The sequence below is a fragment of the Mustela lutreola genome, chromosome 16, assembly GCF_030435805.1.
Source record: "Mustela lutreola isolate mMusLut2 chromosome 16, mMusLut2.pri, whole genome shotgun sequence".
Classification (NCBI taxonomy): domain Eukaryota; kingdom Metazoa; phylum Chordata; class Mammalia; order Carnivora; family Mustelidae; genus Mustela; species Mustela lutreola.
In genome coordinates, this window is record NC_081305.1 from 38,425,001 (window position 1) to 38,448,091 (window position 23,091).

Sequence of the window (23,091 nt, forward strand, 5' to 3'; positions counted from 1 at the left end):
CCCCTGGAACCAAGTCTGTTTTCGCCCCACCATCCCTCCGTCGGTTGTGCCCGCGCGTGGCAGGCCGGGGGTGCGGCAGGCTGGGGGTGCGGTCCCCTCTCTTACTTGTTTTTGGGGAGTGGCTCTCCTTTTGGGGAGTGGCTGGCCGTGTCTGGCAGCGGGGAGCCCTGGGCCGGCATGGGAGGTCAGAAGATTCCGGGTGAGTGTGGCATGTACCGTGATTGGGTAGAGTCCAGAAGAGGCACCAGACACAAGAGTGACCAGGAGACGGAAGGCTGGGGCATCTCTGCCTCTGGGGGCACAACTCCCCTCTGGCAGGGCTCTGCTGCCTTTCCACGATTCCTGGTGCCGTTTTGCTTGGGGGTGGGTTTTCCTCCTGCGTCAAGACCAGAAAGCAACACCCCTACCCCCGCCCCTGGCAGCCCCTCCAAGCCGGGCTCCCCCCAACAGCAGCCCTCTGTGTCCCTCCTCTCCCCATGATGTCACCCACCCTCACTGTGAATGTCAGTCCTCCCTGGGGAGCTCACAGCTTTGTCTCAGGAGTCGGAGACCCTGACTCCAGTCTGCTTTGTCCTCAGTGGCTGTGCGAGCCTGGACGAGGCCTGCACCCTCTGTGGCCTCAGTATTCCTATCTGTACAGGGGGATGTTAATCACAGCATTCAGCATTCACTTAACATTTGTTGGTTTCTATATCAATGATATAATATATGATGGTCACATCATCATCATCATCATCATCATCATCATCATCATCATTATTTTCTGGGTGTTTGCCCCCCCGGCAGGCATGGCCCCCTCAGAGTGAAACTCAGCCTCCTCTCGTCCTCATGGGCAGTGCGTCTTGCTATTGGCACAAAATAGGAGGCCAGCGGGTGCACTGCAATGGAGCACAGGAGCAGGGAGCACAGCTCTGGGGGCCGCGTTGATAAAGCCGGGGGCTTTCCAGGGGCTCACCCCACAGCCACAGATTTATGGTGGGACGTCCCCAGCGCTGCCTGGCTTCCTGCTCCTGAAAGGAAAGCCCTATAAGTTAAAAGGAGAACATTTGGAAGGGGACCCGGTTGAGGAACCGATACGGGGCAGAGATTTGTTCCCAGAGGGGGCAAGGTCAGGGAGTGAAAAGCAGGTTCTGTCACCATGTTTGCTGTGACCTACTTCTCCCCGACTAGCGAGGACCAGAGAAAGAACTGCTCACCTCACTGCAGGACGCACAGGTCGCCCCCCGCCGCCCGAGTCCCTGATGCCCCCTGTGCCGTGCGGGCCACCCCGCCTGCTTCCCACCCCACGCCCTGTCCCCATCCCCAGAACACTGTGCCAAGCTCAGAGGGCGCACCCTGCGAATGTCTGTTCCCTGGAAGAACACATGCACATCCGAGCAAAGGTGGGGGCCCCAGCTGAGCCAGAAACGAGGCCAGAGAGTCTACTGCACTGTAGTCCCTTGGTCAGACCCACTTTTCTCCTTGAGGAAGCCCTACAAAGAACGCCCTGGAGGAGATAATAGCAGTGTCTTTCACAATGGAAAGGTCAACCAACATGTGTTTATTGAGTGACTCTGTGGGCCGGCCCTTCGCTCCGCTTTGTAGGCGGTGACAAGACAGGCGAACCCACGGGGTGCTCTTGGTAAGCAGGTTGGAATCTAAACACACAAGAAAAATTGGAGAGCAAGCCAGAGCAGCATGGCATTGTGTAGAAATATCCAGAAAAGGTTCTGAGGCTGGGGGTGTGCTGGGAGGCCAGGGAACGTGGCTGGGCAGGAGCACTGGACAAGGCAGGTCGAAGAAGGTTGGCCGTTCCTGCCTTCGAAAGAGCTGAACGCCAGGTGTGGGGAGTGCGAGGCCTCCAGGCCAGTGTGGCGGGCCCAGCGGGTGCCAGTGTCCCCCCTTTGCAAGGCCCAGCAGCCCTGCCCTGGGACAGAGGGCTTTAAATATCGTAGCTCCCTGTTTGCTCGCTCTCTCTCTCTCTCTCTCTCTTTCTCTCTCTCATCACTGCCCTTCCCGCTGAGCCCTCTTTGAAATCTGACTAAGGTTGTGAGCGCATGTCTCAGCATTTCTGGATGCAATTTGGTATCATAGCAAAGAATCAAAGGATATTTGCTATCACTTTAAAGTATGTTTCTCTCCCTCTTCCTCTGAGCACCTGACCCCACAATCATCGCTGGCTTTGAAATAATAGGCCCATCATAATTATGGGAATTAGTCTGGAGGCTTCTGCCTTATTTGCTCAACCGAGGTTACTGAGGCCGTCTTTAGGGGTGGAAAGGGTGTCTGGCAACCGCAGGGTGGGGACAGCCAGGTAGCAGGGCAGAGGGAGGGGCCTGGTGGGGAGGAGGCACCCCCTCTGCCCAGCCCAACAGCCATGACTCCTGGGGACAGTGGTGGGCCTGGTTTCTCCGGTGAAGCTAGGGCTGAAATGCCCCACGTTTGTAAACGCTGAACCCAAATTTAGCAAGTGGATGCTCTGTGTGATGGACGTTTGCCACCTCCCTGAGTGCTGTCCCCACATTTCACGGCAGCAGAAACAGAGGTCCAGGTACAGATAAGGACTCAGGCTAGGACATGAAGGTGGTGGGCACCGTGTGCTGTCTGTCTCCGGCTCCAAGTCCCCGGCTCCGGGGTCCGAACACGTCAGACTCTTGCATCAGCATGCCGCCCACACTGCCTGCCACTTTCCAGAGGCTTCCGCGTGCCCTTGGCCAAGGATGGCAGGCAGCCGCACTGTGCCTTCGAACCTGTGGTGCACAGCCTGATTCAGTCACTGCTCAGAGCACGCAGGGCTGAGCGCCGCTGTCACCTGGCAGCTGGCTCGGTCACCTCCCCTTCCGGGCTGTGGGGCAGCGGCAGGGTGGCGGCCCGAGGCTGGGCGGGCAGCCGTCCTTCCAGAGGGCGGCTCTGCTGTTCTTACAGGGTTTTAAGGGAATAGACCGAGAGTTAATGCAGAACTCTTTCTTTGACTTAATTTATTATAATGTATGTGGCTAAAATGTAGATCACACTGCTGTTTGGATCTCCGTTTTGATTCCCAAAATTGCAATCATGGTAGGTGGATTATAACCATGCTTTAACATACAGATGAGGAATTGTATTCCTGTGCAATTTTCCCCTAAGGAGAAGTCAGAGGATCAGGGGCAGGAGTGTTGAATAACCTTGCAACACTTAGTTGTCTCTCTCGGTTATGGGATAGAAATTAGCATCACAGGACAATATGTGTTGTGAATGTAGCACTGCGTGGAATATTCCTGAGGAAGAGTATCCAAAGAGAACACGGGAACTGATTTTCCATGAGAAAGGAAAAGTCACCAGAATCCGATCTAGCAACGTGGCGTCGCCCTTGTCAAATTGTTGTTTGTCCAAAAAAGACCGCCTGCCTGCTATGTGCCAGGCACCTGGCTAGAGGCTGGGGATTCCAAGGGAAAACCAGACAGACCAAAGATTTGCTGGGGGAAGTGAGCGTAACAGTCACCCCTGCATGATGCCCACCAAGGGGTGAGCTGGGAGGGGGACAGGGGAAGGGGTGGGAGGCTCTGAGCACCTGCAGGGCCAGGGTTCCAGGCTGACGGAAAGGAGCATGTAGGGAGCATCCCACAGATGGGGAAGCAGAGCCCTCTTTCCCAGTCAGGTAGTGTGTGCAGAGCAGCCCCCTCTCTCCTCCCCAGGAACATATGTCCGGGCAGACTCTTTCCTCGGGCCCCGACACTCAGCAAGAAGTAGAGACAGAACAGACGGCCTGATGCGCTACCCCGGGGCGTGGCCTCTGCTCTCCCAGCAGCACAGCCATCCGGGGCCAGCACCTGCCCCGCTTCTTGCATGCACTCCAAGATTCTGTTCCCCTGAATCACGCCCCCTTTACCTGCCCCCCAGCATCTAGGACAGGGCTCCTGGAGCACCCAAACCACACCCAGTGTCTGAGGTCTGTGCAGACAGGTGCTGGGTCCTGGCCAGGGCAGGCATGGACAAGAAAGGCCTTGGGGCAAGAGAAATTGTGAACAATCTTGAACAGCAAATGGGGCAGGTGCGGCTCCGGTGAGCAGGCTCTGTTTCCCTTGATGGGAGTCGGGCTCTGGCAGTAGAAACCTTGCGGGGTCTCGAGGAGAGGCCGGAGGAGTACCCTGACACCCCAGGGTAAGTGGCTGGACTGACAGGAGGCGGGGCTCTGCAGAGGCCAGACTCTCAGGGTCTCCCCTCCCCTCGGGGGAGAGCTGGCTGCAGCCCATTCCCCCCAGCGCAGGCCACCAGGCTGCAGTGCGATGTCATCTGGCAGGTCCACAGAGGCCAGCAAAGAACTTAAAAGGAAACGATGACTTCCTTTATTTACACGTTGCTCAGTATTTACTGAGCACCTGTTCTGTGCTGGGAAGCTTTAGAGACACAAAGGTGGAAAACTAAACTCCGTCCCAGCCTTTGAAAGAGTGGACCTTCTAGAGGGAGCATCCGAAATGAGGCAGGCATCATGCTCGTGGACCAAGTCCCAGACTCTGGGTGATATTGTGAGTCTTGGGTTCTGGGGTGATCCCAAAGTCAGAAAACATCTCCCAGAGGAAATGTCCTTGGGGCGGAACCCTCAAGATCGAGTGGGATGAATCAGACAAGCAGGGGGTGGTGGTAGGCCTGGAGTCTGGGGTTGGTGCTTTGAAGTGGGACCCGAGTGTGGTGAGCTTCCGAGGTTCATCAGGAAAAAGGTTCTCGCCTTTCTCCAGAGCCAGGAGAGCGGGCCCGGGATTCTCACGATGTTCTGGGGATACCTCTGGATAGATCCAGAGCAGGTCAGGGTGGGGCCCCCCTAAGCCTTGTTGAGGGAAGTTTCCAGCTCACGTCATACGTTGAGTCCCAGGTCACCGCCCTGTGCCCAGAGGACAACTCCAAGGCTATTCCTCCGTCTTCGGGTGTACTTTCCCAGGACGGTGCCCGGGCTGGTCAGAGGGAGTGTGGGCTCCAGTCTCCATGCTGCAGTGGGCAGATAGGGCAGAGACGGTTAGACGCAGCTGCCCATCGCCCCTAATACTGGCCGTCTCGTGGATAGGCGGAGCAAAGCTTGGGGAGGCCTGAGCCGCCCAAGACACTGTCTGCTCCTCTCTCTCCATCATCCCAGTCCTCAACCTCCCTGGAGTTTTTCCTCCAGTCCCCACCCCCACTGCTCACCTCAAAGGGACATTTGGAGTAAGTCGGTCATGTCTAGGCAGTGCCTTGACGACAGGTGGCATATAAGCTATGACATCGGGACTAGAAAATGTAGGCGTGATGGGGCCTCGGGCTTGGATTCCCCACCCCAGTGACTGGTGGCATTTGGCACGGGGGACATGATCGTCCCAGTCTGGCAGTGTGAATCCTCCTGGGAATTTCTGGGGAGGGAAGCGCTGGCCGTTTGACAGGCTCCCATGGCGATCCCCTTCGATGGACCGTTACCTGCCGGGTTCTCCTGGTTTTCTGCGTTGTGAGTGTTTGGGATCTCGGTAGAGAAGTGGACTGTTCATTGAGAATCTACCTAATGCCTTTTCCGCATACTATTTCATTTGGTTTTTGCAAGAGATTGCAAAGTACGTGCCATTCCTCCCACTTTACAAACTGTGTTTGGAGGCTGGGCCAGGCTCGGGAACATTTGCCCAGCACCCGGAGTGGCAGGGCCAGACCAGAAGCCAGTGACGGTCCTCCCCTGCCGTGGCGACTCTGTGGGATGTCAGGGGCATTACGGCTTTGCAAAGCCACTATTTCATGAGATGCTCCGTTTCCTTTGTGATATGTACCATTATCCAGTGATTATGTAGTTGTACCCACAAGGGGCCTAAGGCTCCTCACAGAGGTGTCACAGTGTGCTCGGGAATCACAGAACGGAGAACCTGAACTCAAGTCTTGGAGTCCAACAGATGGCAGTGTCGGGAGCTGGTCCCTTCAGGCCAGGCAATCTCGGAGCCGGCCTGGAGGCCTCGCGGACACCCTGCTCTGGCCTGCTGTCCCCGTCCCCCACAAATGAGGCTTCTTGTTGCCACCCCTCCTCCCTGGGGGCTCCTTACACGACACCCTTGTCCTGCTTAGTCTGCTCCTTGGCCCCTATCGGGATTCCTTTGGACGCGTCTGTGGGATTCGCAGAGTCTGGAAAGTTCCCTTTGAGAAATTTGCCAACACTTGATACTTTTATCTGCGATCAAAGGAAGAAAGAGCAGGCTTGACCTTCCTGTTAGAGGCCGCTACCCAGGAAGCTGGTTCTGCCGGGAGCTAGGGTCAGTTCATTTGTTCAAGAACCATTCCCGCGCTCGTGTGTCGGGTGAAGAGCGGTGTGTCACCTACTACACGCCAGATGTGGAGGAAGAGGAACTGCAGCCTTGTTCTCCGCCAGCCACATCTGGAAAGAAAGCTGGTATCAGGGAAGAACGAAATCCAGGCTCTTCCCCCAGCCAGAAAAGCAGCGGAAGCCTCGCTCAGGATTGAACTGGTTGCTCTCCGGTAACACGCCCGATACCGGATACAGGCATCCGGTAACACTGGGTAAGGTCATCCAAGCAGATATCGAGAACTGCCAGGCTCTTCCCAATTCCCGCAAGAAGGGAAACAGTGAAAACTTTGCTAAAAGTGCCCTAGCCATATTTGCAACCGTCCACTGCCTTTCCAGTAGCCTTACCTCGCCGGATAAGGACACGGGACAGGGAGAACCATTCCCCAGGGCGTCTGGCTTTGTTTTGCCTGCAGGTACCAAGAGAATGGACAGTGGGGTAGCCTCGGCCATAGCTTTGGCTCCTCTGCTCTGTGGCCTGAGCCAAGGCCAAAGGTTTTGCTTTTTGGAGTTGCACCCGCTGAACAACAGATCTCCAGAAAGATCTATGTGCTGAGATGAACAGAACAGGAGAGATTATTATAATTATTATTTTTTTTTTTTGCTAATTTTTATATGTCATCCAAAGTAATTATTATTACAGGATTTTGAAAGGTTTAGCATTTGCTCAAAAAATTTTTAATTTTGATTCAGTGATAGTGTTTTTCTGATAAAGGTTCTCAAATTAAAAGGGCTGGAAGAAGTCAGTGAGGCTCAAAAATGGCAGTAACTTCAGAGCTGGCAACTGACACTTGTTTTCTGCCACTGTTTACTCTTCAATAAAAAATGCATATTTACCATAGCAACCTCCGGATCACGTGACGCCCTATCTTACCCGCTACCCTCTAAAACAGAATAGCTTCTTAAAGAAACACACACATTCTAATAGGCATGCCTTTCAGATGCAAAAATGTGTTCTTTATAAGGAAAGCCCCCTTCCCTGGGATTTAATGCTAATAAACACGTCATCTTTATAGAAATCATTTTGGTCCCGTGTCTTAAATTTCAGGGCCTTCATTCTGGAAATCAAAATAAAATTACTCTTCGAAGCCCTTTTGATTATCTTGAGAATTTGCTGATTATTTATTTTAATACCGTTCTAAATATATATATATATATATATATATATATATATATATATATATATGTATGTATTTGCATTTATGTGTGCATGGGTGTGTGTGTGTATATTTGTTTTTCCTCCCCAAACCGCAGCCGTTAGTATTATTTGGAAGGGAGTCTGGTGTAGGTTCTAATGACCTGCCGCGTCATCTGTGATTAAAGATTGTCATCTATGTGAGGCTCGCCTGCAGCCTGAATTGCTTTTCTCTGTTAACTTGAGAGAATTTCCTAGGTCTTCAGAGCTTTGGGGAAATTGCACCACCCCGAACTTTGAGGAAAGGAACATTGTCCGTCATTCTTGACCTTGGGGATGTGTCTGGTTCCAAAGCTTCAGGCTCGTGGGGGGAGGAGAGCCCTAAAGCCACAGGCCTCTCCTGTCCTCACTATGCCATCGTGGCACAGGACAGGTCCCTTTGGCAATATTCCTATTAAAAGCTACCATTCATTGGGGCATATCCTGCACCAGGAACCATGCTATGAGCCGTCATGTCTGCCTCCTGTTTTGCAGTTAAGGAAACTGAGCCTCAGAGAGGTTTTATGTAATTCACCCAGAAACACAATTCTAAGAATTGGTGGAACTTGGTTTTGACCTGAAGCCTTGGACTGGGAACCGTTTCTGCTTAGGGTGTGGCTGGACCCTTTCTGTCATACTTAGGGCTAGAAGGACAAGTAGGGATGAGACGGAGGAGGGGACAGTGTAAGGCACTTTCCAGCTCAGAATGTTCCTCTGGAGATCTACACGGCCTTGCCCTGTCCCAGATTTTTGGAGCACCCTCCACACTCCGGCTTTTACCCGGGCCTGGCAGCCACGTATCCTTGCAGATGCCATGGTCCTGGGGCCGGGCAGCGTGGTGGCAACGTGATGGCTGTGAGATGAGGACTGTGGCCATGGTCAGGAGGCCGGGGACAGGAGGGTTCCCCTTGAAGCAGGCCTGGCGGATTTTTAAAATTCCTTTCCACTGCGTGCGGACTGGTCTGAAAAACAAGAACATATTGTGACTCCGTTATGCTTGGTGGCTTTGCGGGGAAAAGCCGAGGGCGAAGTGAGGCAGGGCTCTCCACGGCCAAGTGGCATTGTGACCTGAAGCTCGGAGGAGGAGAATCGCCCAGACCCCACGGCCCGGCTAGCCAATCCGACGGCAGCGTGTCCACGAGCCATTTCATAATTATCCATCATGACTGCCTCCATGCTGCCTCAATAGATTATTTAAAATGGTGCATGTTCTTCCCAAGCAACCTCAAGTCAGCCTGCACTGTACATACATACAAGCCGGGAGAAGTAATTGCTTATCATGTATCTCTTTGTTCCAGACACTTTTATAAAAGAGTATGTATTATGTATGGTGTGACCTTCAAATGTCAGGAATGTGTTGTGCAATAAACTGTCAATATTTGTGGTTATAAGGTACTAGATGACTTTTACAATAATTGGAACGGCTATATTAAAAGCTTGGATCACTCAGCTGGTTAAAGAGAAAGACACAGGCCAGCGTTCATCGGGGACTTGCCTTCTGCCAACGATTAAATGAAAGATATTGCAAGGTGCTTAAGATGTCTTCTTTGTTTAAAAAAGAATATGGCAAAACATGTCTCCAGGGGAGACGTTATCTCCAAATCATGCCTTCTCCTTTCCGTGCACTCGAATCCCAAGAGAAAACTCAGCCCCACAAGTTATGGCGACTGACCAAGTGCATTTTAAAAAAGATCAGTCCAACCTGCGGTCGATGTCATTTTGGTAAGAATTCCTTGAAACCTACCAGCAGCCAAAGACATCTCCTCTGGTCTTCTCCCTAGCCTCCACACCCCCCCCCCCATAACCAAATGAAGGGGCTGTAAATTATCTTAAGAGGATCTTAAAAGCTATAGTTTTTTTTTTTCTTATAAAGAAATAAATGATGTAGAAATCTTTTGGGAATTTATGCCTTACTGAAAATAGAGGTTTCTACAGTTTTCTTTCTTTTTTCTTTTCTTTCTTTTCTATTTTTTTTTTTTTTAAGAAAGGAGTACTTCATTTAAATGATGGAAAAAAGGCATAACAAATATTTTACAATAACTACAATAGTCATTGGAACGTGGATTACTTTAAAAATATCTGTTTCACTGTATTCTTCTACCGATTAAGTTCTCTTTAAGCATGGGGGGCGCTAATTCTTCTCATGCCAGTGAGATCTTTCTTTAAAAGCCAGAAAGTGGGCAAGGGAAATAGTGAATGGCGCCTTAGCACCATGTCCCCATCTTCTAGAAAACCCACCTGTGGCCTTGCTGATTCTCAGTGTGTGTTCGTGGTTCCTTCCACCTGCTTGGAGAGGGAGCTGGGAGTCTCTTCCCCCGCCCAGCCCACCTCTTCCAGGAAGGCTTCCGGCATGCCCCTGACCTCCTGTGCACTCTGCTGGCATCACACTCCAGCTCCTTAAGATGCTGAGCCCTTGGGGGGCATTTCTGGTGTTTTGCTGCTGCCCTGGGTCAGGTTCTCCCAGGCTATTCAATGCAGTCTCCCTCTTGAGGCCTCCGAATTTCAACTTGTTTTCCTCCTCTGATTCTTTATTGAAAAATGTACAGTTAAAAAAAAAAGAAAAAGAAAAAGTGTGTGTGGAGCTCCTGCTTTGAGCTGAGGGCCAACCAAGGCCACATGGCAGTAAATGGCCCATGTTCATGTGCACCCATGTTCTGGAGAGGGGACAGGTGGTAAGCAGACAATGCATGGGTCCCTTTGTATCTGCAAGGGGTGGTAGTTGGATGCTATGAAGGAAGAAGCCAGAGAAAGTGCATGTGGGGCCTTGGGAGGTGTGTGGGTCTTCGGATGACATGATCGGAGACCCCTTCACCTTTGGGACCAAAGCCTGAATGTGGGTCTCCCTGTGAGTTCTGGGGAAAGAGAATCCCGGGTGGAGGGACAGCAGGAGCAAAACTCTAAGTTGGGGGACGCCTGGGTGGCTCAGTTGGTTAAGCAGCTGCCTTCGGCTCAGGTCATGATCCCAACATCCTGGGATCGAGTCCCACATCAGGCTCCTTGCCCTGCAGGGAGCCTGCCTCTCCCTCTGCCTCTGCCTGCTACTCTGCCTGTGCTCTCTTTCTCTCTCTCTCTCTCTGACAAATAAGTAAATAAAATCTTAAAAAAAAACAAAAAAACTCTAAGTTGGGTGCCAGCTGGGAGAGCTTGAGGAGAAGAGAAAATGGTCTGGAGTACAGTCGGGAGTCTGAGGAGTTCAGCGCAGTTGTGGGGCGCACGTAGGAAGGGGCGTTGCAGGCCATGAGAAAGAGTTAGGGATAGAACCAGTGGTCTGCCCGTCTGCTCATAACCCGGCTTTTCTCCGGAGGTGGCAGCTCCCTGCCGGCCAGCGGTCCCCAGACTCAGTCTCCTGCCTGGTTCTCCTCACCCGGCTGGGTTCACAGATGATCCCATTCTGCACTGGGCCCCTTCACCGTCTCTGGGATGGGTCCTCTCGGGTCCCTGGCCGGGCCTGAGGGAAGAGAGGGGTGTGCAGAGCCCAGGGAGACCCATCCCACTGATAATATCTTGTAGGTCACTTCTGGGAGGCCCACATGCTGCCTGCCGCAGCCATGGTCAGTCACAGCCCCCAGGTTGGGGACGAAAAGCGCCTGCCCATCGCCGGCCCTGAGGGCCTGGGGAGGGCTGGCAATGTGGTTGTCAACAGCAGCGTCGCTCAGTGCCAAAGGGAAGAGACCCCATGGGTGGCCCAATCACCAGCGGGGGTGTCCCACACACTCCCCTGCCAGACAATTAAGAAAGGGCTCTAGGCTTGGTAAAACCAGAAACACATTTGGCCCACAGAGCTTGATTTTGAAGCCCTTGTGTATTTTAAGGGAAATTTAATCCATGTGTTTCTGATTCATTTTCACTTAACTCATCAAAATGTTGCTTTAGAGAAGCTATTTGAGATCCTAGTATCTTATATTTTCTCTCTCTCCAAATTGTAGCCCTTTTAATGACCTATTTCCCCAATTCTAGAAATCCTGTCTTGCCAAAAGCAAATGGAGCTCTGCATGGTTTTGAGCTTGCGTTGAAGGTGAGAAAAGGAAGCAGCAGAGAATGTTTCACCTCTCCCCCTCTCCCCCTTTATGCACGGGGTTCAGCTCCCATGTGCTAGGCTTGCCAGGGAGCCCTGCCCTGGCTCTAGTCCTAAGAGCCCATAGGGAACTGACCTTCTACAAGTGGACATCCTTTTCTAAAATAGCTCTCTCTTTAAACAAATACTTTGACCAGTCCATAGTAATGCCTAACTGTTTAACATGACTATATATGGCATCGTAACGGAGAACTCCGATGAACCAGAGACACCAGATTAATACTGACTCGGGACGCAAGTTTTGTCTCCCAAGAGTTAAGCAGAATTATTTGCAGAAACGTTCCAATTTTGCTGCATAGCACTAATTTAAAATCTTTTTTTTAAAAGATTTTATTTATTTATTTGACAGAGAGAGATCACATGTAGGCAGAGAGGCAGGCAGAGAGAGAGGAAGAGAAGCAGGCTCCCTGCTGAGCAGAGAGCCTGATGTGGGACTCGATCCCAGGACCCTGAGATCATGACCTGAGCCGAAGGCAGTGGCTCAACACACTGAGCCACCCAGGCGCCGCTTAAAATCATTTTTTTTAAACTAAAAGGAAGTCTTCCCTGAACCAGGCATCTCTACCACAGCAATCACTGTTCTATCTGGGTCTGTTATTTTTAAAAGTTTTCAAAACAAGGGAAAGTGTTAAGCTTTGGAGAGGAGGTATATACATTCCCTCGGACCTTCTCAAAGGCATTAGTTTTTTGTTTTTGTTTTTGTTTTTGTTTTCTCCTGGAAAGATTTTAAAGTGCCGGTATCTGCGGGCAAAGGAATTAAAAAAGATGCAATTTTTCCGTGTTCTGCGCACCCCTTCGACTCCCCAAATAGTTTTCTTCTTCATTAATGAAGCGAGAGCCGTGCTTCTGAGATGCTCTTTGCACAAGGCAGACTCTCAGAATTAACTACACAACTCACCTGGGAAAACGCATTTTCTGTTACACAGGAAGTTCCCTAGAAATTAAAATGCCACGGCATTTTGTGTCATGAAGTACTAAGTGCTCAGGTGTCCAGACAGCGCCCCTAGCTGCGTGCGGTTGCCGGGAGATCTCTTCCGTCCCTCTGTGGACTCCGCAGCAGGCTCAGCAGCCCTGTCGTGTCTTTTAACGGAAGTCTTCCCAAGATCTGCTTCTGGACTCGTGAAGGCTGAGGCCACAGCTTGGCAGGATGGAGTGAGAACAGGCATACATGCACACTTTGAGAGGAACCCTCTCTTTGCTTTCAGTTTTCTGTCTCTGCTCTGTCCCTTTTGGTCTCCCCCCCTCCCCACCCCGGGTCGGTTCTGTGAGTCGGTGAGACCGCCTGCGGGACTGGGACTAAGCCCCTGACCAGGAGAGGAGGATGCTGCCTGGGCCGTCCCCCGTGGCCTCCGATGATGACGGCTCTCCAAATCTCCATGGCTTTCTCTCGTTGGTGCAAAGTCTGGCGTGGGGTGTCTGCCAGCCCTCTGGAGACTCAGTGCCCCATCGTTTGTGATTCTTGCCACCCCAACCCTTGTGTTGCAAGGCCACCGAGGCAGGGGGAGAGAGGGAGGGCAAGGCGTCAGCCCCAGCTATTGGCCGGGACTTACCACCTGATCTCAGCTTACTGCAAATGAGGTTGGGGAAAGTAGGGGCAGGGGGGACTATTTAGGGGAACTGACTGTCTCTTTTGTTGGTTTTTCCCTCCCAGTTCCCTGAGACCCATCTCTGGTCTCTCATTTGGCTAAGGATGAGGCTAGGCTGGGCAGTGGGGGAAGATAGCCTAGAAGACAGGACTGCAGGAGTCCAGGGAGCTGGAGGGGAAAGGTCGGGGAGTTCCATCCTCTGGGCTAGACGGAACCAGGGCAGGCGGTGGGCGAAGGGATTTACCCGAGGACCGCCAAGCGTTAGGAGCCCAGAAAGAAAAGATGCCACCTCCTGACTCCCAAGCCAGGCTTCTTGGCAAACAAGCCTATTTTAAATATGTACCAAGGAAGCTCAGTGTTTAAAGAGAACCTGGGGGGAAATCTATCCTTAAAATACAAATTTATTTCATTAACTAAGTTTTTACACTGCAGACATATATATGTAAGGTTAAGTGTATAATGAGGCCCCGTAAATTCAAATTATATTCACGTCCAGCTGGATAGCCAACTTCGAGGATGGATTCAGACAGCGGCTGGTAGTATTTTGTGTGTGTTTAGGCTTTAACTTTTGGAAAGTTGTTTGTCTTCCTAAGCATTTGATTCTTTGTCTATCCAGGCTGCCGGTCTGTGGCTCAGCCGAGGAGACGAGGCTTCTAACAGGTTCCGTGCTGTGTTTAATCCCCCTGGGTCTTCCTTTCTTTCACCCTCCCCCTGCGAATGCTAAGGAGGGGCAGGGGAGGCAATGCACCTTAACGTCCCCTTGATCTAGGCCAACCTTGCTGTACACTTGGAGGATTAGAATAAGCAGATGGAAATGTGAGAGGCATGGTGTCTGACCTTGAGATGACAAAATTAGAAAGGCCTTGTCTTATGTCCCCTCGCCCCCCAATAACTGATACTTGAAATGTAGCTTGCAGTGATTAGGTCTAGCTTCTCTTTCTCAGCAAGCCAATATCAGCTTGTAGGAATAGGAGAAAGCTTGTGGGGGTTCTGATTCAAGTGGACAATTCACTTGTTCTAAGTCAAAACTCTCGAAGGGTTACACAGATGCCCTGTGTCCCTCTGGAGTATCATTTGTTGTATCCACATAGGACATCCGTTTCTGAAGAATAGAGCTCATATTTAATGGGGTCAAGAAACGAAACAGGAGCCCTTGGAGTTCTTTCTCTGCCGTTTCCCCATCACATGAGGCTTAGAACCCACCCAGGCTAAATCTGGCCTCTCAGTCTGCAGCCAGATGCCTGGTCCTGGGGACACCCCGGCCTCTAGAGTCAGCAGGACGGACTGGCCTTTCTTTCACAGATAAGCCAGGAGGAGCAGATGACAGGTCTGAGGCTGACCACTTTCCATCTACCCAACACACTTAGAGCAAGTGTCTGATCAGGGGAGAAGAGATGCTGCCGGTTTTAGGAAAAGGACTTAAAAAAAAAAAAAAAAAAGAAAAGCTAAAACCAATCTATAAATGGTCCAAGGAAGGATGACAATGTGACTTTTTTATGATGCTTCTTCCTTTCTACTGCCTGTGTCCTGGAGAGGCTGGGAAGGCCGGTCCATCTCTAAGCATGTCCTATGAAGCGACCAGCGCTGTGGGACCACAGTGAAAGCCTGGGGGCTCCGTTCTGGGCAGCCTCGCAGGAGGACAGCCTTCTGTGCTTTTATACTCTGGGTAGAGAAGGAGTCCTCTTGGGTTCCCAGTGTGGTTGGACCGAGTCTGGCACACCGTGCTCTCTGCTACCCATCCGGGCTGGGGTACCCACTCCCACACAGGCCCTTCGAGGGTGTGGTGTGACCAGGCTTCCTCAGCCACGGTTGTCCTTGGCGTTCAGCCGCTCGGACACTTCCTGGGACCACCCACAACTCCCCTTCATCGTAGCTCAGAGTTTGTTTTTTCTAGTTGGATTAGTCTAAGAGTAAATGCCATAGGCCTTCTGGCCCTCCGAACAAAACAAAACAGAACAAAACAAAAAATAAAACACCATTTCTGTGTAGAGTGAAAATTAGACTCTTAAATCTGCAAAGAAAGCTGTTTATCTTACAAATTTATTCTTTTTATTGGGCCACACATGTCCAAGATAGAAAGATAAAAGGGAAACAGATACAGGCCATCACTTAGACTGACGTAGAGTGAGGCCGTTCTCATCCTCAGCTTCTGTAGAACCTTCCAGACTGGAACGTGGGCCATATCTCTGTATTGGTCTATCCTGTGCCCGGGACAAGGACTCACCGAAAACCACAGTAGAAGTTTGTCCTCCATGCTCTCTCCTTCCCACCTTCCCACGGCTCACAAATGGGCTCTGTTGGAGGAAGGCTCTGGGGAAGGGGCTCTCGGGCAGCTGGTGCAACATGGGGCTTTGCAGGAATAAAATGTCAACAGTCCACGCCTGCCTACCACCTCTGTCCTGAAGCCAACATCCGGGGCACTTAGTTCTGCTTATAATTCAAACTGACAGCTGTTGGCCTCCTCCCTTAAATAGGGTATCTTAACTCTGTTGCAGGGAGCACTTGGCGGAATTTTAATCAGGCTCTTTGTGATTTTTTTTTTAAACATCTTAATTTTGTTTTATTTGTTTCATGTTCCAAGATTCATTGTTTATGCACCACACCCAGTGCTCCATGCAATACGTGCCCTCCTTAATACCCATCACCAGGCTCATGCAACCCTCCACCTCCTTCCCCTCCAAAACCCTCAGTTTGTTTCTCAGAGTCCACAGTCTCTCAGGCTTTGTCTCTCCCTCCGATTGACCCCAATTCAGTTTGCTTTTCCTTTTTCTAATGTCCTCCAAGTTATTCCTTATGCCCCACCAGTAAGTTAAACCATAGGATAATTGACTTTCTCTGCTTGACTTATTTCACTCAGCATAATCTCCTCCAGTCCTGTTCATGTTGATACAAAAGTTGGATATTCATCCTTTCTGATGGCCGAATAATATTCCATTGTATATATGGTCCACATCTTCTTTATCCATTCTTATGTTAAAGAGCATCTACGCTCTTTCCACAGTTGACTATTGTGGTCATTGATGCTATGAATGTTGGGGTACAGGTGGCCCTTCTTTTCACTACATCTGTATCCTTGGGCTAAATACCCAGTGGTACAATTGCAGCTTCATAGGTGGCTCTATTTTTAATTTCTTAAGGAATCTCCACACTGTTTTCCAAACTAGCTGCACCAACTTGCATTTCCACCAACATTGTAGGAGGGTTCCCCTTTCTCCACATCTTCTCCAACACTTGTTTGCTGTCTTGTTAATTTTGGCCATTCTAGCTGGTGTAAGGTGGTATCTCAATGTGGTTTTGAGTTGAATTTCCCTGATGGCTAGTTTTTCATGTGTCTGTTAGCCATTTGTATGTCTTCGTTGGAGAAGGCATTCTGTCCATTTTTTGACATGACTATCTGTTTTTTGGGTGTTGAATTTGGGGAATTCTCTATAGATCTTGGATATCAGCCCTTTGTTTGTGGTATCATTTATGAATATCTTCTCCCATTCCATGAGCTGCCTCTTTGTTTTGTTGGCTCTTTGTGATTTTAAGTTGACCTCACAATCCCACAAAAGGAAAGCTGAAGAATGCTGGGGGGACAAATGCAACACATTTGGGGTTGGCGTGGTTGGAGGTGGGAGGGTGAATGGGAAACGGCATTCCAACTATTTCAACCCAAGTTGTGGTTGACTTGAAGTTGACATCTGGCCATTGTTTCCCTGGGCAGCAACCCCTGGTGGACCTAACCTGTGGGCTGTGGAGCACCCCACTATGACTGTAGGGGGGCACTGGTTTGCCATGAAGTGGCAAAATAGATCATTTTGTGCCCCCCCTCCCCGATTCAATACCCCTTTAACACATTCATGTGGTTGACCAGAAAGCTGGTGCTAGGTGGGTTGGGTTCTAAGACGCCTGTAGACCCGGTCCTGTTATCCATGCAAAATTATGAGAGCAAAGACAGCTGGGCAGACAGACCCTTTGAACAGCTCTTCCAAGGTTGGTTGGAGGAATCGAAGAGCATGGGATCAAAAGTGAGCCTTCAAAGAACTTTTCCAGGGTGATGCTATCACTGTGTATTAACCCAAATGCGGAGAGGATGCTTGAAGCCAAGGGTTTCCACGGTTGCTTGGAGCCAACATCCAAATAAGAATTAAATGTGATTGCCTTCATCTTGTGCACAGCCTATAAGTCTGTCCCTTTTGGCTGTTAGCGGAGAACACCAGGAACGGATGTTGTAGAATAAAAGCAATTTGCATTTTCCATTGCTTGGAAGGTACAAATCTTATTTATTCTGCTTCTCTGCAGAACTCATAGGTCTGCTTATTATCTGAGAAGGTCCCCTTGTTCTCCTAGCAGATCCACCAGGGGGCCCAGAGGGTGGGCTGGGAGTGGCATCAAGGACCCCGCAGCCCCAGGAACTTGGGTTCTGTGCTAGGGGTGAGCGTCCAGCTCTGCAGGGAGGCCCGAGGAGAGGGCTCCAGTGCCTCCCCTCCCAAGAGCTGCAGATTCCCGGCTCCTACCCTGCTCCCTGAATGTCGCCTCTCTGGCAGTGCGATGTCGGGCCTCGGGTATTGCAATAACATATCCTCCAACCACTAGATATTTTCACGGTTTTATTTACTATTATGTCCCATCATTTCTGTGCAGAAGGCAGCCGTATGTAAATTTTATTCCATTTTCTAATGGTTTGGGTTACATAACAAATAACAGCAGGAAGGAAAATTTGTATTGATACTTTACAGAGGAAGTTCTCAAGTCACTGCACAAAGATTTAACTGCTCGGCTCGAAGTTTATGGGAGTTTTGCAGCTGAGTTTCTGCACATGACTTTGAATATGTCACTATATGTTTATCATGGGCTAATTGTGGAATCGCATTTCCATACTTTTTCTTCTCCCTTTCATAAGATTACAGCAGCCCGCGATGGATACCAAGCTCTACAAGGAAGAAATGATCAGTTGTGGATAATTGTCTTTCCTGTCCCAAAATAACTGTATGTCTGCATGTCTTCGGGACTCGGCCGAGACACATTTTTTTCCCCATTTGTTGCTAGATATAATGCAAATGTGATTTCGATCTTATAGCGAGCTCTCACCAGCTAGTCCATATTACAAATTAATCAGATTCAACAAACACCAACATTTTTAAACTTTTGGAAAAAAAATATTTAATAGAAACTAAGCAAAAGAAGAAATCAAACCAGCTGCTGACACAGCTGTTTCTTTTCTTGTTTAATTCAGTTCAATATAAAGGTACCATATGCTGCTTAAAATGATGATGGGAAAGATGAAATAATTTAAGAGAATAACAAGAAAATACATGAATTGTCAGCATTCTGTCAGATTTAAAGAATGAAATAGACAGGTGTAGTATTGACATGTTTAACTTTGTGTGGTGTTAGCAGTTTTGGTGCGAACAGCTACTGACGTGCTGAAGTGATGTGAGAACATTTTCTTCTCCGCTGCAGACATTGGCGAGGAGGCTGGGAGAGCCGCCGGGGTCCAGCAGCCCACGCTGCTTCGAGACAGGAGTCTGGGCTCGGCCATGAAGGACTGCCCGTACTGTGGGAAGACCTTCCGGACATCCCATCACCTAAAGGTGCACCTGCGGATACACACAGGTGAGAAGCGTGGGCGCGTCGCTGTGTGCAGCGTCCAGCAGGGGCCACGCTCCTGGGCCCGGGTCACCCCCTGTGTTGCCACCAGCACTGCTGCGCTCTCCGTGGGCCAGGCCGGACCCCGCTGCGGTGGGGGACCCCGTAGGGTCCTTCCGCCCCGGTTCGTCGCTGCGCGCCAGCCTCCCTCCTGAGCCGCGATGGGCGGGTACACACAAACCCCCTCTGTGGTCCGGGTGTAGGAGGAGGATGCTTGGTCATGGTCGCAGGGTCGGTTTGGTGATGTGTGTAATGGAGCAGGACCCCTCGTGCCCTGGCACTGACCAGGGGCCCTGCAGGTGCAAAGCTCGAGAGCCAGCCTCAGACTCTGAGTATGAAAGGGAACAGGGGAGCTCCCTTCCTAGGTTCCCAGCTGGGGTTCCCGGCCCACACCAGAGGCCGGGCTGGTGGCAGCAACCCACTGCCCAGGATGGAGGACTGGCTCTGCGCTGAGTCCCCTCAAAAGAAAAGTGGAGGTGCTCTTAATCAAACAGGTGAAGGGGCTGCTGGACCACGTGGTCATTTCTCCTGTTTCTGCATCCTCCTAGCACTTTGAAATGAGGACATTTTGGAGGTCTGTGTGCCTTGTCCCTTGGTCATTTTTCTTTTCTTTCTTTTTGCTTTTCTTTTTTGTTCTTTCGTTCTTTCTTTCTTCTTCTTCTTTTTTTTTTTTTTGTAGCTTTTCTGCTAGTTGTTTGCACATTGCCAATACAAAAAAAAAAAAAAAAAAATCTATCTGAGATATGGACACCTCCATTTTCTTTGATTTTTTTCCTGACACTTTATCTATTGGAGTATGAGCTGCTTCAGAGGATAGACAAATATGCCATCTATTTTCAAAAATAATTGTGGTCTATTTCCCCAGGAATCAATAAAGCTCAGGGTTGTGCAGGATATTTAGTGCATGTGGGCCTCATGTGCAGCGTGTGGTTAAAGAGAAGGAGGACCTCACCTGGAACCTCACCTGGTGCCCGCAAATCTCCCTGACACTGAGAGGGGAGCCCTGAGAATGGGGGGGCAGCGAGCCGTGGGCTGCCATCTTTATTCATGGCCGAGGCACGGTTAAGCCTCACCATCGTCCATCCCTCCCAGCCGGCAGAGCCCTTCTCTCCTAGAGTCATCCACGGCAGAGAGGGAGCCACTGAGACAAGGCACCTGTTCGCTCCCTCCCCCAGGCCCTGTGGGATCTGACCCATCTTGCGTCATTCTTCATCTTCATCTCTCTCCAACCCCATGGCCTTCTTTGGGCTCCCCCAGTGCAGAGAGCCAATTCCTACCACAGTGCCTTTGTACTCACCATGCTGTCCCCCTGGAATGCTCTTCCTCCAGGCGGTCACTGGGAGCTTAGCTTGCATGGGAGCACTTCAGAGAGACCATGTCTGATAACCCCGTCTAAAATATCCCTCATGCCCCTTGTTCAATTTTCTTCCTAAACTTAGCACTTCCTGAAATTATCTTGTTCAGTTCAGTGGTTCATTTCCTTAGGAGCTGTTTGTCTTCCACCAAGTCAAATGTGAGGGTTGCAATATTGTCCATGTTTTTAATCGCTGTACTTTCTAGAACCCTAGGGCCTACCATAGCCCCTAACACGTAGTAGGGACACAATAAATTTATTTGAAAGCTTGAATGTCAGAACAAACTTGAGAATAAGTGAGTGACCTTCTTCCTGTAGTCTCTGGACTGTGTTGGGTGGCATGGAAGGGACAAGGGCAGTGAGGAACATGGACCCTCCCCCAGGGAACCTGCGGTCCTTTTGGAAAGGCAACCTGTACACATGAGCCCATTGGAAGCCAGGATATGACAGTTTCAGATGGGAGACTCTCTCCCCCAGAGCTCAGTGAGGGGGTCCTGAGTGTCTGCCTCAGGGCCTTTGCACTTCTCTGCCAGACAGATACATTGGCTTGTTCCTTCATTTTCAGAGTTTAGCACCAATGTCCCCTTTTCAGTGAGGCCTTCCCAGTGATCGGGCTCAGGACGAGGCAGCTCAGATATCTGGCCTTCTGAGATCACACCGATGTCCACTTTCTTCCCCAGGTTGGGTTGTGACGGTAGTTGGGGAAGGAGGGGGCACCGATGCCAGGAAGTGGGAGGCAGTCCACTTCCTGGGGCACCCATTGTTAGGCTGTCTGCAGGAGTGTGGACACCTGGCCAGGCATGTCCTGTGTACTGTCCTTTTATTAGCTGTAGACCCAGGACCCTAGGTCAAGCTTACCGTGTGGCTGGTGGCTCACCGCAGCAGAGTCTGCCCTCCCAGGCAGTGTGGGTTAGGAAAGAAAAGGCAGTGCCTCCCAACCAGGAGTTTTGCTGACCCTGTGGGACCCGACTCTCATCAGCTGGCCCATCAGCAATGGTAGATACTCTGCAGAATATTTCCAGTAAAGCAGGACCAAACCTGGCTGGAATCCCACTGAACACGGGTGGATGCAAATGGATACTGCTTTTTGAAGCTTGAAAGCCTGATAAAGGTTATTTCCCCTCCAAATTTCCACTTCCTCTGCTTCACAAACTTCTGAGGTATGTGACCATAGTCTTTGGAGACGCTGAGAGAAGCAAGACAGGGCTGTGGACAGAGGCATTCCGGAAACTTCCCAGAATAAGGGAGAAAATGACAGAAGCCATGGAAACATCACACCGCCAGCCCCCCTCAGAAACAGCATTTGCTGTGTTTAAAAGGCAGAATGGTAACCAGATAAAGATCAATTTCCTTTTTATCAAAGAACAAAGAAGTTAGAAAATGCTTATACTCGTGCATTTGAATAGAGCAGAAAGTGTTACATGTTCTAAATCACTAAAATAAACATCCATTACGACAATGTTGAAGTGTAGATTACACGAGCAATTAAAAATCAAAATCAAGCTATTTGTTAACGAACCAGGGGACCCTGGTCTCCGATTGCGGGGGCGTCCTATGCCGCCTCGCCCCTTTCTCTTCGTGTTCTTGGATTCCGAAGCGACATGGCCAGCGGGCAGCCGCCTATGAAACCGAATCCGTGTTTTCCAAAATACCATCTTCTGAAGTTTTTCCATAATGGACCTATACGAGCACATTTAAAAATCCAGTGTGTAATAAATATGTTTTAATTGGTCGGGAGATGAGGTGGTACATTCACCGTGTTTTCCCGTTCTGCTCCATCTTTATGAGCCGTCTCAATCATATAACAGCCACGGGTAAAAACCGCTTTCCTTTTTTAACTCTACTACACACTCACTCAATTACTGCCCTCCTCCTCCCGACACCTGTGTATTAGGGAGGTGCTGAGTAGATGCCCCGTCAGGTTGCCTTGAACACCTGGGGGCTCGGGAGAGCCTACAGGAGCTAGACCGCTTCTGCCGGCCCCTGAGCCGCAGCCAGATCCATGTGGGCTGGGCGGAGGCACGCGGAGGACTCCGGGGTCTCACATTCCAGAGGCCACCCCACCCTGGCTCTGGCGGGACCGATGCTGATTCCTGCCTACCCAGGGGAGGCTGAGCTGCTTTCCCATTTCTCACAGTCTCTGGGGCTAATTAAGATCCGATCACTGGATGTGTGTCATTGGTCTTCTGGTGTCCACGCCGGTGATTTGAATTCAGAGCCCGTCAGCACAGGCTCAGAAAGGAAATGGTGTCAGGGCTCTCTAGAGAAATGGTATATATAATGTACAATATGTCTTATGTATATGTAATATATATTATAGATAATCAAATAATAGGTTATATATATGTATATATAAATATTTATGTATTTTATATTTTTTAAAATAGTGTATACATATACATACACATATATATATGTATGTATGTAAAGGGATTTATTGTAAAGCATTGGCTCAGTCAGTTACGGGAAGCTGAGACATCCTAGGATTGGCATTCGGCAAGACAAGCTGGCAGACCCAAGGGAATCAGTGGGGAAAGTTCCAGTCCAAGGCCAAGTCCACAGGCAAGTGAAGGTGGCAGTCCCAGCTGGAAGACAGGCCAAGCGAGAGAGTGAATTCTCCCTTACTCAGCCTTTTGTTCTGTTGGGGCCTCCAATGGACTGGATGAGCTCCCCCGCTCCCCCGCCCCATATACATACACGCTGGCGAGGGCATTCTGCTTTACTCTGTCAGCCCATTCAGATAGCTCATCTCATTTGGAAACATCCTCCCAAACACACCCAGAGTAACGTGCGAACAAATGTCTGGGTGCACATGACCAGTGGACACACAAAATTAACCATCATGGGTGTACAGCAGCAAGCGTTTAATCCTGATGAGCTACAGGAGGCAGGGATGTCTCCTAGGTGGCCGCCGACCGAGGCTGGGCTGTCATTTCACGATGGGCTGCCTGAAAATGCACTTCCTTCTTTCCCTCCCTGCCCCCTCCTCCGGCTCCATCTCAGGGAGAC

The 23,091-nt window shown here is 50.3% G+C and overlaps 1 protein-coding gene across 9 annotated transcripts in view; it reads left to right on the top strand.

Annotated features, from left to right (window-relative positions):
• ZNF536 (zinc finger protein 536) overlaps positions 1-23,091 on the top strand; it is a 424,829-nt gene that overhangs the window by 248,486 nt on the left and 153,252 nt on the right. For all 9 annotated transcript variants that reach the window (XM_059152136.1, XM_059152135.1, XM_059152143.1 and 6 more), the window contains one exon: positions 18,543-18,695. In XM_059152136.1, coding sequence (XP_059008119.1) covers positions 18,543-18,695 — 153 coding nt within the window. The remainder of the gene's footprint in view (positions 1-18,542; positions 18,696-23,091) is intronic.